General features: G+C 41.4%; 1 protein-coding gene across 1 annotated transcript in view; it reads right to left on the reverse strand.

Moving 5' to 3' along the window:
- CELSR3 (cadherin EGF LAG seven-pass G-type receptor 3) overlaps window positions 1-17,032 on the reverse strand; it is a 649,278-nt gene that overhangs the window by 268,777 nt on the left and 363,469 nt on the right. The window contains 3 exon segments of the mRNA XM_053689358.1: window positions 210-1,332; window positions 1,985-2,179; window positions 9,588-9,755. Coding sequence (XP_053545333.1) covers window positions 210-1,332; window positions 1,985-2,179; window positions 9,588-9,755 — 1,486 coding nt within the window.

Genomic DNA, 17,032 nt, shown 5'->3' on the forward strand with positions numbered 1-17,032 from the left:
TAAAAGCATAAAGCAAAACTTGGGTAAAAATATTAAGATTATTCAGTATTCACTGATAGTTAGTATTAAATATAAGATGATATATTAATATTTTTCATCATAGAGCACTTTCCAAAATATCTGAGACCTGAGATTATTTAAGTCTAATATTCTTTCCTATGTTTACAACACATACAATTTATTTTTTATACACTCAGTGTAACACTTACTCGGAATCTGCAGACATTTCAGAGATACTGTGTGATGTAGCAGAATGAGGTGTAGACGGGCACAGCACAGAGGGTGTTGAGGGATTCTGTACTGAAGATGGTGGTGCTGGTTGCTGGGCTGAAGGATTAGTGGAGGAGAGGACTGATGTGTTAAATGAAGCAAGTATAGAAGAAAGGATATCAAGCTGCTCAGTGGATGGATGCCGACTGGGAATGGTTTCCAGATTTTCTCTGGAAGGTTGTCTACATAGGGGCTCAAGATTATCTCTAGATGGAAGCCTTTTTGAAAGAGAATCTAAATTTTCTCTAGAGGGTTGTCTTCTAGACAGTGATTCTATATTATCTCTCAGTGAATGTGAACTAGGCACTGTGTCCAGTTGTTCTCTGGAATTAGATCTCCTGGATAAAAAGTCCAATTGTTCCCTTGAAGATTGCCTGACCAGTTGTTCCCTTTGAGGCTGGCTTCTCGAAAAATCATCTAGCTGTTCTCTAGAAGTCTGTCGAATTAGTAAAGAGTCCATTTGATCTCTAGAGGTTTGTCGATTTGGCAGACTGTTTATCCATTCTCGAGACAACTCTCTTACTGGCCCAGGGTCAATCTGCTCTCTGGACCCAAATCGGTTGGGTAACGTATCTAGATATTCTCTAGAACCATGCCTTTTAGGCACTGAATTTAGGTGATCTCTCCTACCATTTATGTCAGACTGATCTAAATGTTCTCTAGATCCATGTCTGCTTGCTATACTTTCTAAATGTTCTCTTGATCCATGTCTGCTTGAAATCATCTCTAGATGCTCTATTGAACCATGTCTACTTGGGATGGTATCAAGTTGCTCTCTGGACCCATGTCTGCTTGGTACAGCTTCAAGAAATTCTCGGGAATTGTTCCTGTTTAGCTGTTCTCTGGACATTTGTCTCCTCATCAGCATATCAAGTTGTTCTCGAGAAGAGTATCTGCTGGCTGGTTGAGATAGACTGCCTGCTCCAGAGTACATCCTGCCATAAGATGCTGCAGGAACAGCTCTGTGGCCCAAAGTAGAGGTTTTATACCATGATAACTCATTTGTCATCCGGCCCATGGAGGACAAACCTGGAGGATATTGAAGGCGATTTTTCAAAATACCTAAACATAAAAACATTCAATTAGTGGGATTAGAATTTGAAATCAGACACATATGTATCAAATGAAAAAACTTTCTGAGGTCTGAAAGCAGATACTTTCAGACTAAAAAAAATAAACTTATGTTCACAACTTGGGAATTAAATACATAAAACGAAAATACTTGTTATTTATGATGCATTTTGTTTGCTATGATATTTGCTTTAAGATCAGTTTTGTGACTACTTTTTACTGCTCTGAACTGTACAAATATTTATTTAAAGGGACACGAAACCCAAAATTTCTCTTGTATAATTCAGAAAGAGCAGCAATTTTAAAATACTTTTTTGGTACCTTTTGTTGAAAAGCAGGTATGTAAGCTCAGGAGTGTGCACGTGTCTGGAGCACTATATGGCAGCAGTTTTCCAAGAATGTTATCCATTTGCAAGAGCACTAGAGGGCAGCACTATTGTCATGTAGTGCGCCAGTTGCCTACCTAGGTATCTCTTCAACACAGAATATCATGGGAACAAAGCAAATTTGATAATAGAAGTAAATTGGAAAGTTGTTTAACATTGTGTGCTCTGTCTGAATTAACAAAAGAAAAACTTTGGGTTTCATATCCCATTAATGTAAAGACAACTACATTTACTATGTGCAAGTCCCCTGTGATTACCTTTTCTCTGCCTGGGGGAATGTGTAAGCGAGTTCTCATCGCCACTGGTCAACTCAGGTTGGTTATTATTGGCAGCATCTTTACTGAAGTCCGCTCCAAGCCTCCTCTCAGATCCCCATTTCTGAAGTGAACTATGATGATTCTCACTGTCCCCAAGGGCCGGCCAGTAGGACATAATGTCATTGCCATCGACATCTGAAAGACAGAAGCTATTAATGTCAGTGTAAGGGTTTATTAATAAATAATTAAAATATACATTTATTACCAGTAGCAAACAATTAATAAACATTATTTCATGTGGGGTAAAAAGTAAAGGTATAATACTGAGCAACTTCCATACAAGTTTACAACACCAGTTTATCATAGACTAAAACAGTTAAAGGGACATCAAACTCAAATCTACATTCCCCATAAAGGACTAGATTACAAGAAGCACACTATTGTAAGCGCAGGCCAATTTTGCGAACGTGCTAACTTGCGTGCATGTTACAAGTTAAAAGTAAATTTGTTTGATCAAGCGCAAATTAAATTAGCACGTGTCGGGTTTGCATGAGTGAAGACCTAGAGTAAAAAGAGTTCACATTTTTTTTTTTAACAAAACAAAGATAAGTACAATACAAAATGGGTTACACATATATTATTTGTCTGAAAACAATTATTCATATAAATACTATTAAAATGTTTTCTTAGGGTTAAAAGGTATAGTCTATATATACATAAGTATTTATGTGTTTATATATGTACATATGTACCACACACACACACACACACACACACACACACACACATATATATATATATATATATATATATATATATATATATATATATATATATATATATATATATATATATATATATATATATACTTTGGAGTAATTTCCACTCAAATACTTTAAAAATTTAAATATTCATAACTACCTTTGGGTTTAGCGCTGTAGGTGTTATTTGGTGTTGGGTCAGCGCACAAGCATTACATGTTAGTTATTTTTCTTATTTAAAGCAAGCCCCTATGAAGTCTATGGGGAAGAAGTTAACGTATCGGGTTTTGCTATTTACTTGCAACTTGTTATACGCACACTAACCCGCCTGCTTTAAAAGTTTACTTTGAGCAGTGTTTGAATGCGAGAGAAGAAACAAATGTGTGTCACTTGTAATCTGGTGCTAAATGTATAATTATACATTGTTAAAGAAAAACAACTTTTCAATACACTTTAATTATTTGTTTTGCCTGTTTTCCTGTAATTTATCTCTTCAACTTAAAAAATAACCAGTTACGACAGGTAGGAATTACAGTTTATTATTTTCTCTATGTTTTCAGCAATGGTGAATGTGAAGTAGGGACAGGCTAGTCAAAATTACACTTTCATGATTCAGATAGGGCATGTAATTTTAAACATCTTTCCAATTTACTTTTATCACCAACTTTGCTTTATTCTCTTGCTATTCTTTGTCAAAAGAACTGAAATAAGGGTGCAGTCTGCAGAGGCTTAGATACAGGGTATTAACAGAGGTAAAAAGTATATTAATATAACTGAGATAAGGAGCATTCTGCAGAGGCTTAGATACAAGGTAATCACAGAGGTAAAAAGTATATTAATATAACTGAGATAAGGGAGCAGTCTGCAGAGGCTAAGATACAAGGTAATCACAGAGGTAAAAAGTATATTAATATAACTGAGATAAGGGGGCAGTCTGCAGAGGCTTAGATACAAGGTAATCACAGAGGTAAAAAGTATATTAATATAACAGAGATAAGGGAGAAGTCTGCAGAGGCTAAGATACAAGGTAATCACAGAGGTAAAAAGTGTATTAATATAACTGAGATAAGGGGGCAGTCTGCAGAGGCTTAGATACGAGGTAATCACAGAGGTAAAAAGTATATTAATATAACTGAGATAAGGAGCAGTCTGCAGAGGCTTAGATACAAGGTAATCACAGAGGTAAAAAGTATATTAATATAACTGAGATAAGGAGCAGTCTGCAGAGGCTTAGATACAAGGTTATCACAGAGGTAAAAAGTATATTTTTATAACAGTGTTGGTTATGCAAAACTGGGGAATGGGTAAAAAAGGGATTATTACTATGTTTAAGCAATACAAATTATGGAGTAGACTGTCCCTTTAATTTAAAATAAATGTTTCAAAATGCTACAACAAAAGAATTCATCCTTTTCGTTTGTGTGTGTCGCAGATGAAGTTTCTCTTTTTTTGTGGTGATTTTTTTTTTACATAAATAAAAAACTGACTCAAATGTCCTTTTAATATACCCTATGAAAATGTTGCGCTTGCTCTACCAGGATTTTGATTTATGTACATGACAATGAAAGGTTTCAAGCCTGGCTGTTTTATAGAAATATGCAGAGTTGCTGACTTAGGGCTCGTTTCAATTGAGTCTATAAAAATGGAGCTGCAAGCTACCCAAACGCCCAACAGCTAAAAGTAGTTTACGGCTCCATTTTAGTACAAAGTTTTCCATTTAAATATTTTGCGCAGTTTATGCAGTCGCTCTTTTCGTGTAGCTTTAAGTTAACGTTGTGTTAAAGATTCCATCCAAAGTCGGATTTCTAGAAAATCGTTCCATAAGTTCAATGCTATGGTAACCCGACCTTACACTATAAAATTTAGGTTTAACGTCTGTACTTCTTACCTGTGATCACTTCTAGAAAGAAACAAAAAACAAATACATTTCATTCATTAAAAAATAAAATTAAATGAAAAATGTTTTATTTAATGAAAAAAACATTCGGCTAGATTACAAGTTGTGCATTAAGGTAAAAAAGCAGTGTTAACAGGTCCTAACGCTTCTTTTTTACGCCCGCTGGTATTACGAGTCTTGCAGGTATAGGTGTACCGCACACTTTTTTGGCCTTACCGCAAACCTACTTATGTAAATTTCGTAAAGCCTTTTTTATATGGGACTTCCATAGCGCTGGTATTACGAGTTTGTCCAGGGAGGCCAAAAAGTGAGCGGTGCAGCCTCTACCGACAAGATTCCTAACTCATTTTAAAGTCAGTAGTTATGAGTTTTACGCTACAAAGCTGTAGCATAAAACTCATAACTAAAGTGCGAAAAAGTACACTAACACCCATAAACTACCTATTAACCCGTAAACTGAGGCCCTCCCGCATCGCAAACACTATAATAATTTTTTTAACCCCTAATCTGCCGCTCCAGACATCGCCGCCACTATAATAAACATATTAACCCTTAAACCGCCGCACTCCCGCCTCGCAAACACTAGTTAAATATTATTAACCCCTAATCTGCTGCCCCAACATTATACATATTAACCCCTAATCTTCCGCTCCGGACATCTCCGCCACCTACATTATATTTATTAACCCCTAATCTGCTGCCCCAACATTGCCGCCACCTACCTACATTTATTAACCCCTAATCTGCCGTCCCCAACGTCGCCACCACTATTCTAAATTTATTAACCCCTAAACCTAAGTCTAACCCTAACACCCCCTAACTTAAATATAATTTAAATAAATCTAAATACAAATTACTATCATTACCTAAATTATTCATATTTAAAACTAAATACTTACCTATAAAATAAACCCTAAGCTAGCTACAATATAACTAATAGTTACATTGTATCTAGCTTAGGGTTTATTTTTATTTTACAGGCAAGTTTGTATTTATTTTAACTAGGTAGAATAGTTATTAACTATTTATTAACTACCTAGCTAAAATAAATACAAATTTACCTGAAAAATAACCTAAGTTACACTAACACCTAACACTACACTACAATTAAATTCCCTACATTAAATACAATTAAATAAAATTAGCTAAATTACCAAAAAAAAAACACTAAATTACAGAAAATAAAAAACAAATTCAAGATATTTAAACTAATTACACCTAATCTAAGAGCCCTATCAAAATAAAAAAAGCCCCCCCCGCCCAAAATAAAAAAAACCCTAGCCTAAACTAAACTACCAATAGCCGTTAAAAGGCATTGCCCCAAAGAAATCAGCTCTTTTACCTGTAAATAAAAAATACAAACACGCCCCCAACAGTAAAACTCACCACCTACACAACCAACCCCCCAAATAAAAGCCTAACTAAAAAAACCTAAGCTCTCCATTGCCCTGAAAAGGGCATTTGGATGGGCATTACCCTTAAAGGGCATTTAGCTCTATTGCTGCCCAAAGTCCTAACCTAAAAATAAACCCACCCAATACACCCTTAAAAAATCCTAACACTAACCCCCGAAGATTCACTTACCGGGGGAAGTCTTCATCCAAGCGGCATCTTCTATCTTCATCCATCCGGTGCGGAGCGGCTCCATCTTCAAGACATCCGGCACGGAGCATCCTCTTCCAACGAAGTCTTCTTGCTGAATGAATATCTCTTTAAGTGACGTCATCCAAGATGGCGTCCCTTAGATTTCGATTGGCTGATAGAATTCTATCAGCCAATCGGAATTAAGGTAGAAAAAATCCTATTGGCTGATGCCAATAGAATGCCAGCTCAACCCAATTGGCTGATTTTTTTCTACCTTAATTCCGATTGGCTGATAGAATTCTATCAGCCAATCGGAATCTAAGGGACGCTATCTTGGATGACGTCACTTAAAGGTACATTCATTCCGAAGAAGCCGTCGTTGGAAGAGGATGCTCCACGCCGGATGTCTTGAAGATGGAGCCGCTCCGTGTCGGAAGGATGAAGATAGAAGATGCAGTCTGGATGAAGACTTCTGCCCGTCTGGAGGACCACTTCTGCCCGTCTGGAGAACCACTTCTGCCGGCTTCCTTGAGGACATCTTGCTGCTTGGATGAAGACTTCTCCCGGTAAGTGAATCTTCAGGGGTTAGTGTTAGATTTTTTTAAGGGTGTATTGGGTGGGTTTATTTTTTAGGTTAGGGCTTTGGGCTGAAATAGAGCTAAATGCCCTTTTCAGGGCAATGGGGAGCTTAGATTTTTTTATTAGACTTTTATTTGGGGGGTTGGCTGTGTGGGTGGTGGGTTTTACTGTTGGGGGGGGTTGTTTGTATTTTTTTTACAGATAAAAGAGCTGATTTATTTGGGGCAATGCCCCGCAAAAGGCCCTTTTAAGGGCTATTGGTAGTTTAGTTTAGGCTAGGTTTTTTTTTTTATCTTGGGGGGCTTTTTTATTTTGATAGGGCTATTAGATTAAGTGTAATTAGTTAAAAAATCTTGTAATTAGTTTTTTATTTTCTGTAATTTAGTGTTTTTTGTTGTAATTTAGCTAATTTTATTTAATTTATTTAATGTAGGGAATTTATTTAATTGTAATGTAGTGTTAGGTGTTAGTGTAACTTAGGTTAGGTTTTATTTTACAGGTAAATTTGTATTTATTTTAGCTAGGTAGTTATTAAATAGTTAATAACTATTTAATAACTATTCTACCTAGTTAAAATAAATACAAACTTGCCTGTAAAATAAAAAAAAACCCTAAGCTAGCTACAATGTAACTATTAGTTATATTGTAGCTAGCTTAGGGTTTATTTTATAGGTAAGTATTTAGTTTTAAATAGGAATTATTTAGTTAATGATAGGAATTTGTATTTAGATTTATTTAAAATTATATTTAAGTTAGGGGGTGTTAGGGTTAAACTTAGATTTAGGGGTTAATAAATATAATATAGTGGCGGCGACGTTTGGGGCGGCAGATTAGGGGTTCATACGTTTAAGGTAGGTGTCGGCGATGTCCGGAGCGGCAGATTAGGGGTTAGTAAGTATAATGTAGGTGTCGGCGATGTCTGGAGAGGAAGATTAGGGGTTAATAAGAATAATGTAGGTGTCGGCAATGTCAGGGCGGCAGATTAGGGGTTAATAAGTGTAAGATTAGGGGTGTTTAGACTCGGGGTTCATGTTAGGGTGTTAGGTGTAAACATAAATTTAGTTTCCCCATAGGAATCAATGGGGCTGCGTTACGGAGCTTTACGCTGCTTTTTGGCAGGTGTTAGACTTTTTCTCAGCTGGCTCTCCCCATTGATGTCTATGGGGAAATTGTGCACGAGCAGGTACAACCAGCTCACCGCTCACTTAAGCAGTGCTGGTATTGGAGTGCGGTATGGAGCTCAATTTTGCTCTACGCTCACTTCTTGCCTGTTAACGCCGGGTTTGTAAAAACCTGTAATACCAGCGCTGCAGGGAAGTGAGCAGTGAGAAAAAACTGCTCGTTAGCACCGCACACCTCATAACGCAAAGCTCATAATCTAGGCAATTGTTTTTTGTTTTATTATATTTTTGCAATTTACTGATCTATGTAATATTTAGTGCTGCCCTAGGCATAAGTCTGGTTGGAATTTTGGAGATATGTGCTTGAATATATTTTTAAACGTAAATACATATTGATATTTACAAAAGAAAAAAACTGCAACTCTTCCTACACACGAGCCAGCACTAAATATTACATATAAAAATCTATTTCAATTTCACTTGCATTATTTACAGACATTAATATTTCAATAGAAACTAGGCCTCAAAAAGCTAAATTTTCCTCTTTTACACCTAGCTGAGCTTGGCGTAATTTAATTCAATATATTGACAGCCCACGACAGTGCTTTAACAATTTTCAGTGGAAACCTGGTGTAATTTAGTGCTTTTAATGGCTTCTAATATTTTTTATGGGACCTCGGCTGCCAGTAATTTTGTATAACGCCCCACTGGAAGCTGTCGATAAGCGTAATTGCTTCTGACAGCCTATTTTTCGTTTTGCGACCTCGCAAAAACCCATTTGTGGCTCAATGAAAACAAGAACTTACCCTAAAAAGTGGAAGAAGAAAAAATACAAAAAAATAGCCAAATTGCAGTTGTTCTAAATGGAATAACATGTACAATCTGCCGTTCTTGAGGGTAGGTGGTAAAGCAGATGTGTGCACTCGTTACGTACCCGGTGGCGTCTGGGGCCAGTGTCTGTTTCTGCGTTTAACAGGTATTTCATGTTTTCACAAAATGGATGCTCCTGTCATTTTCTGATTCTGATGCACGTTACTGTTCACCAGTAGAGCCGTACTATAACTTTTTACATGTGGTATTACTTGACTGTCTGCGCAGCTTTTTTTTTCAATGTTAATTTTTTTTGTGGAGATGCAACTCACGTGTTAATAAATACTTTTCGTTTGTTTAGATGTAGTTTTTATAATTAAAAATATAGTTTAAATCCCACTTTTAAAGTATGTAACTTCTACCCAAATGAAATATGATCCTCTAAGCATTTGGAGGTTTAAACATGTTAATTATAAAATTATTCCAAATTATACAAAATTATGAATTGATATTCATGAACTAATATTAATAGTCATGTTTAAAAAAAAGACATTTAAACAAATTAGGCATCATCTTATACTGAATTAATTTGCTGCCTTGTTTTAATTTTGCGTTGGCTGCCTTTTTGTTTGTTTTTTGCTTCCATGAAGGTCTGTAAAAATCTGTGATACAATTTTTTTTCCTGCGTTTCACTAGTTTTTGATATATTGTTTTCTAAATCAAATATTTTTTATTTTTATTCAGATGGTGAAATCAATAAAAAAAACAAGCTATTTGAGCAGCTATACCATATTTTTGTGTGTTAATTCAGACTGACTGGAATCCAGGGGTATGTGAGTTCTACACTTTACCTTTAGGGTGGTGGTTTGAAGGGTTCGTCAGGAGTCTCTCGCTGTGTGCTGACCGCTTGAATTGGCGTTGGAACCTGCCCCGAGGTCGGACATTTTCCTCGCTCTCTGATGAAGGAATAGACAGACTGCGTTCTTCATCCAAGGACAGGTCACTGTCTGAGTCAGAGTCTGGACCTGAGGAGATATCAAGACAAACTGAAGTTACAGCCTATAGTTACAGTATTTAGCCACCAATCAGCGAGCACTTTCCAGGTGCTGAATTAAAAATGGGCCAGCTCCTAAGCTTACATTCCTGCTTTTCAAATAAAGATAGCAAGAGAATGAAGAAAAATTTATAAAATGAGTAAATTAGAAAGTTGTTTAAAATTGCATGCTCTATCTGAGTTATTAAAGAAAAAATGTGGGTTTCATATCCCTTTAAGGTAAGACTTTAAAATGACTGAGGTGTAGACTGTCCCTTTTTTTTAGTATACATTTGGGTTTTCTAAGGTTAGGTGAAACAACCAAACTATATCAATAAATAATCAGTCTTTAAGGTCCATTAAATGCAGTATAATTGCATAATGAACAAATGCATAATAAAAAGACCATGTAAAAACACTTAGTAATAGATTTTTTTTCTGAGAAATTTTAAACTTAGCTCAATTTTCCTTTCCTCTGCATCATGTGACAGCCAACAGCCAATCACAAAATGCATATGCATATATAATGTGAACTCTTGCACATGCTCAGTAAGGGCTGGTGCCATAGAAAGTATTTAACATGATTGTGCACATTTGATTGAAGCAAAATGGAAAGTTGCTTACAATTGTGAGCTCTATCTGAATCATGAAAGTTAATGTTCCTTTAAGGTACATGCACAAGCACACAATGCACAGCTTTGCCCACATAACTATCTTATGGACACAGATGTTAACTATGATGTGAAAAGCACAAATAAAAGGACTAACGTGTTATTGTTAAACTTCTAATTAGTGTACAGAGGATTCCCCTTCTTTTTACCCAGAACATATTAGTAAAGAATAAAGAAATCTGAGATAAAAAAACACCAATTACAAAGATTGAGAGTCTCATGGTGGAAGTGGTAAAATGCCAAGGTTGATGCTTTTACCACCACTGAAGTAATAATCTGTGAGACTTTCCAAGCAGATAAAAATCATAGGCCCAACAAGTCTACCCATATGTCCCGCAGTGTTTGTCTTTACCACCTATAATGGAAGTTTATTCCAGGAATCCACCATACTCTCTATAAAGAAGCGCTTCAATAAATTACCCATGAACCTACTGCCCTCCAACATGATAATCTGACCCTCTCTATAAAGAAGTGCTTCAATAAATTACCCCTGAACCTACTGCCCTCCAACATGATAATCTGACCCTCTCTATAAAGAAGTGCTTCAATAAATTACCCCTGAACCTACTGCCCTCCAACATGATAATCTGACCCTCTCTATAAATAAGTGCTTCAATAAATTACCCCTGAACCTACTGCCCTCCAACATGATAATCTGACCCTCTCTGTAAAGAAGTGCTTCAATAAATTACCCCTGAACCCTACTGCCATCCAACATGACAGTCTGACCCTCTCTATAAAGAAGTTCTTCAATAAATTACCCCTGAACCTACTGCCCTCCAACATGATAATCTGACCCTCTCTATAAAGAAGTGCTTCAATAAATTACCCCTGAACCTACTGCCATCCAACATGACAGTCTGACCCTCTCTATAAAGAAGTGCTTCAATAAATTACCCCTGTACCTACTGCCTTCCAACATGACAGTCTGACCCTCTCTATAAAGAAGTGCGTCATTAAATTACCTCTGAACCTACAGTCCTGCAACATGACAGTCTGACCCTCTCTATAAAGAAGTGCTTCAATAAATTACCCCTGAACCTACAGTCCTGCAACATGACAGTCTGACCCTCTCTATAAAGAAGTGCTTCATTAAATTACCTCTGAACCTACAGTCCTGCAACATGACAGTCTGACCCTCTCTATGAAGAAGTACTTCAATAAATTACCCCTGAACCTACAGTTCCTGCAACATGACAGACTGACCCTCTCTATAAAGAAGTGCTTAATTAAATTACCTCTGAACCTACAGTCCTGCAACATGACAGTCTGACCCTCTCTATAAAGAAGTGCTTCATTAAATTACCTCTGAAACTACAGTCCTGCAACATGACTGTGGCAAACCTAGCCACTTCAGGACTATAATGTAAGAAAGGTTGTCTATAGGCTGTATTGTGTGCTATGTAGATGTGACAGACCCTTCTGGCAGCACTGAAGGAGTTAAATGTGTTTAGCTTTAAGAAGACTATTCTTGAACGACAAGGTTACTAGTCTCAGCTATTGTGTACTTTCATTAAAGCTAGTGATTACCATTCCATTGTTCAATCACATCTAGAGAGACGACGCCTTAGTGATAAGAAGAGCCAAGTGTGTGTCCTGTGGTTAAGTTGTTATCAGCTTGAGCAAGGTATTCTATTGTATCATGTCAAAAGGCGTGTTCCATCCATCTAATCTACAACATTCTTTTCAACCCCCCATCTGGGAGGTCAGACCTGCATAAATACTAGGCATAGCCTTTTTAATAAAGTTCATTCTGTTTTAAACCTGAAAACTGGCTGGGTCGTGAGTTATTGACTCCCAAACTGTGTTTCGTCCGGTTATTGGGAGTATTTTAATATTGCTCTCCGCTACAATTGGTGGCAAGCGTTGGGATCAGACCTTACAGCCGAAAAGCGCAATTTGTGCAATTGTAACTGCCGAATAAGAAAAGGGAATGGCAAGCAGAATACAGTGAAAGAACCGACTACCGAAGTGAATGGAGACGGATTATTCTAAGCTAAAGAGACAAACGTTAAAGGAACTGCTAGAAGCCAGGGGAAAGATAGCCAGCAGCAAACCCAAGGCTATATTAATTGCAGAGCTGATGGAGGGAGACAGAGCTCGCAGCGCTACGCCTCCAGCAGCCATGGAGGAGACCCTATACCAGAGGGAAATGAGGACCAGGCTGGAATTTTTACCCCAACCTGTACCACGGGACATGCTATCCGTGGTAATGGCAGATGTGCAGGAGTACGTGATGGCACACAGTCCGCGGAATGCATCCTCCCGAGCAGAATCCATTTCGGAAGCACTCAGTAACCCAGTAAGACCCAAAATCCCATACCATGCCTTTAAAATGTTTTGTGAGGAGAAGGATGAGATCGATGGGTATTTACAGGATTTTGAGAGACTGTGCGAGTTACATGAGTTGGAGCAGTCCGTATGGGTGCCGGTGCTAGCAGGCAAGCTAGCCGGTAGGGCAGCGGAAGCGTATCGCGCTGTACCCAGGGAGGACAGCAAGGATTACGCTAAAGTGAAGAGCGCAATCTTGGAAAGATATGCCATTACCCCAGAGGCATACCGGCGCAAGTTTAGAGGCCTGCGCAAGCCAGAAAGAGATTCCCATGCAGAGTGGGCCCACAAGCTGGATCAAGCATCTCAGGGGTGGATACAGGCCAGCCAAGCTACCACCATGGAAGAATTGCGACAACTGATGCTGTTGGAGCAATTCTTTAACGGCTTGTCCCCAGAAGCCCAAGAATGGGTGAGAGATCGAAAACCCCTCACGTTAACCGAAGCAGCCAGATTAGCAGACCAGCATTTTGACGCCAGGAGGCACCATGGACTACTACCTAAGACGTACACTCGACCCACAGGACAGCCCAGTCCTCTACAGTCTAACAACCCCACAGCGGCACCGTTTCGTCCAGCCCCAGGGAATCCACCACCCCCCTCACGATACAATGGACGGGCGAATATACAATGCCACACCTGCAAGCAGTGGGGACATATGGCACGTGAGTGCACCCAAAATCGGAGCAGACAAGCTTGGAACCAGGTCAGACAGAACCTGGCCCCAAGGGCGGCTGCTCACCATTACCAAACGGAGCCAGCCGCTCATGAGGGGTTGAGCACCCCAGCCGGGGAACCCCTGGGAATTCTGCATGAGGTGATGTCGGTCCGAGCCACCGATAACCGGCAACATCACCGTCAGCTGGTGACCGTGGAGGGGAAGGAGGTCCAGGGACTTCGGGATTCGGGAGCTACTTTAACCCTGATAGCTCCCCATTTGGTGCCAGATACAGCACACACGGGCGGATCCGTGGCAGTACGAGTGGCAGGGGGAGCAGTATACCGATTGCCCACTGCTAAGATTCATTTGGATTGGGGTGCAGGGGAGGGCATGGTAGAAGTGGGCTTAATGCAAAACCTACCAGCGGATGTTGTACTGGGGAATGACCTGGGTCAGATGACCTCTGCTTTTGTACCTCAGGCTCCACATCAGGAGGTCCACCCAGTAACCACCCGGCAGCAGGCACGCACTACGGCCCCACCAGCTCACCACGAGGCTCAGGTAAGAGACCATGACACCCCCTTGACACATATGACTTGGGATACCCCCACCCAATTTGAGGCGGAGGTGAAATCTGACCCCACGCTGCAGGCATACCGGGATAAAGGGAACACCGATCAGGCTGGGTTAGAAGGGGAACGGTACGTCTGGGAGAAAGGGTTATTGTACCGCATAGCCGAACGGGGGGTAGGCAGCGCAGTCACCGTGACCACTAAGCAACTGGTAGTACCCCAGAAGTATAGGCAGGAACTGCTCAGGATAGCTCATGACATTCCCCTGTCAGGCCACCTGGGAATGACTCGCACCCGCTACAGATTGACCCACGCCTTTTTCTGGCCTGGGATCTCTAAAGATGTACGGCAATATTGCACCTCCTGTGACGTGTGCCAACGAGTAGGCAAACGAGGTGACCGCCCTAAGGCTAAATTATGCCCGTTACCCATTATTGAGGAACCCTTTAGCAGGGTAGCAGTAGATATCGTAGGGCCTCTACCCAAGCCCAGTCCCTCCGGGAAGAGGTACATTTTAACCGTAGTGGACTATGCCACTAGGTACCCCGAGGCCATTGCGCTCTCCAACATCCATGCAGAGACGGTAGCTGAAGCCTTAATAAAAATATTTTCCCGGGTAGGGTTCCCCCAGGAGATAATATCAGATAGGGGAACCCAGTTTACCGCAGAGGTGACCCAACAACTTTGGAGGGTATGTGGTGTTAGACCCATAATTAACTCAGCCTACCATCCCCAGTCCAATGGGTTATGTGAGAGATTTAATGGGACTTTAAAACAGATGCTCCGTACATTTGGCGAGACTCATAAGGACTGGGAGCGCTACCTACCCCATCTGCTTTTCGCATATAGGGAGGTACCCCAAGAGTCGACAGGTTTTTCCCCCTTCGAATTGCTATTTGGGAGAAGGGTGCGGGGGCCATTAAACCTCATTAGGGAGCATTGGGAGCGAGAGAGTAGCCCCGATGGTAAACCCATTGTATCTTACGTGCTGGAGTTCAGGGACCGACTGGAGGCATTAACCCAGGCTGTACGTACCAACCTCCAGGCGGCTCAACAACGCCAGCGACGCTGGTACGATAGGGGAGCCAGGGATCGCAGCTTTCAAGTGGGGCAGAAAGTTTTAATTTTAAAACCTGTACGCACCGACAAGCTGCAGGCCGTCTGGCAAGGCCCATACCAGGTCGTAGAGCAGCGATGCGACACTACCTATGTGATTGGCCCCTGCTCAGGGGTAGGGAAGCGACGCATGCTTCATGTGAACATGCTCAAACCCTACCATGAGAGGATGGAGGACGTGGCGGCAATATGCGCCTCGGCCTCTGAGGATCAGGAGAATCTGCCTCTCCCTGACCTATTAGAATCAGAGGACCAGATAGAGCCCTCCAGGGGCGTTCAGCTGGGGGAGCGGCTAAGCCCTTCGGAGCGTGCCCAGGTACAGGAGTTGATAGTAGCTAAAGGGGCTATCTTCTCCCACTTACCTGGGTACACCCCGCTGGCCACTCACCGAGTTGAAACCCCGGGGCAGCTACCTATGCGGCAGACCCCGTATCGTGTCCCTGAAGCAGTCAAGGCACACATGAAGGCAGAAATTGACGAGATGTTGCAACTAGGGGTTATCGAACCTTCCGACAGCCCCTGGGCATCCCCGGTAGTGTTGGTACCCAAGAAAGACGGCACCACACGCTTCTGTGTTGACTACCGGAGGCTAAATGACAAAACGGTGTCTGATGCCTATCCGATGCCCCGGATAGACGAGTTGCTGGATAAAATGGCTAGGGGACAGTATCTTACGACCATAGACTTATGCAAGGGATACTGGCAAATCCCGCTAGCCGATGACGCCGTCCCCAAGTCAGCGTTTGTCACCCCGTTTGGCCTATACCAATTTCGGGTCATGCCTTTCGGGATGAAGAACGCTCCGGCGACCTTTCAAAGGATGGTAGATCGGCTACTGGACGGGTTCCAGGAGTATGCCTGCGCATACCTGGACGATATTGCCATATATAGCCAGAACTGGGCAGAACACCTACAGCATATAGGAGCAGTTATTGACCGTATAGGGGAGGCAGGGCTGACCCTGAAACCTAGTAAATGCCATATCGGGATGGCAGAAGTGCAGTATTTAGGCCACCGGGTGGGGAGCGGGCACCAGAAACCCGAACCGGCCAAAATTGAAGCTGTTGCTAAGTGGCCCACCCCTAGGACCAAGACCCAAGTACTGGCATTTTTAGGCACGGCGGGGTACTACAGAAAGTTCGTGCCCAATTATAGTGCCCTAGCCAAACCCCTGACTGACTTGACACGTAAGAACCTTCCCCGACAAGTTACTTGGGCCCCAGAGTGTGAGCAGGCATTCCAACAACTAAAGACGGCTCTAACTAATGCGCCTGTACTTGCTGCACCCGATCCAACTAAAAGATTTCTTGTTCACACAGACGCTTCGATGTTTGGAGTGGGGGCAGTGCTGAGCCAAGTTGGAGCAGATGGCGGAGAACACCCCGTAGCTTACTTGAGCCGAAAGTTGTTGCCCCGTGAAGTAAGCTACGCCGCCATCGAAAAAGAATGCCTGGCCGTGGTGTGGGCCCTCAAAAAGTTGCAGCCGTACCTGTATGGACAACCTTTTTCCTTACTCACAGATCACAACCCGTTGGTGTGGCTGAACCGTGTGGCCGGGGACAATGCCAGGCTGCTGCGCTGGAGTTTGGCGCTGCAGCCCTTCGACTTTACCATCCATTACCGCCCAGGGAAACAAAACGGTAACGCCGACGGGTTGTCCAGACAAACTGAACTTGAAAAGTGATCTGTGAGTGCTTCCCCGGACATCCCCAAGCCGATCCGTTGGGATCAGACTGTGTATGCCGGCTTGGTTCTGGGGGAGCATTGTGGCAAACCTAGCCACTTCTGGACTATAATGTAAGAAAGGTTGTCTATAGGCTGTATTGTGTGCTATGTAGATGTGACAGACCCTTCTGGCAGCACTGAAGGAGTTAAATGTGTTTAGCTTTAAGAAGACTATTCTTGAACGACA

This window comes from Bombina bombina, chromosome 7, assembly GCF_027579735.1.
Source record: "Bombina bombina isolate aBomBom1 chromosome 7, aBomBom1.pri, whole genome shotgun sequence".
NCBI classification, from domain to species: domain Eukaryota; kingdom Metazoa; phylum Chordata; class Amphibia; order Anura; family Bombinatoridae; genus Bombina; species Bombina bombina.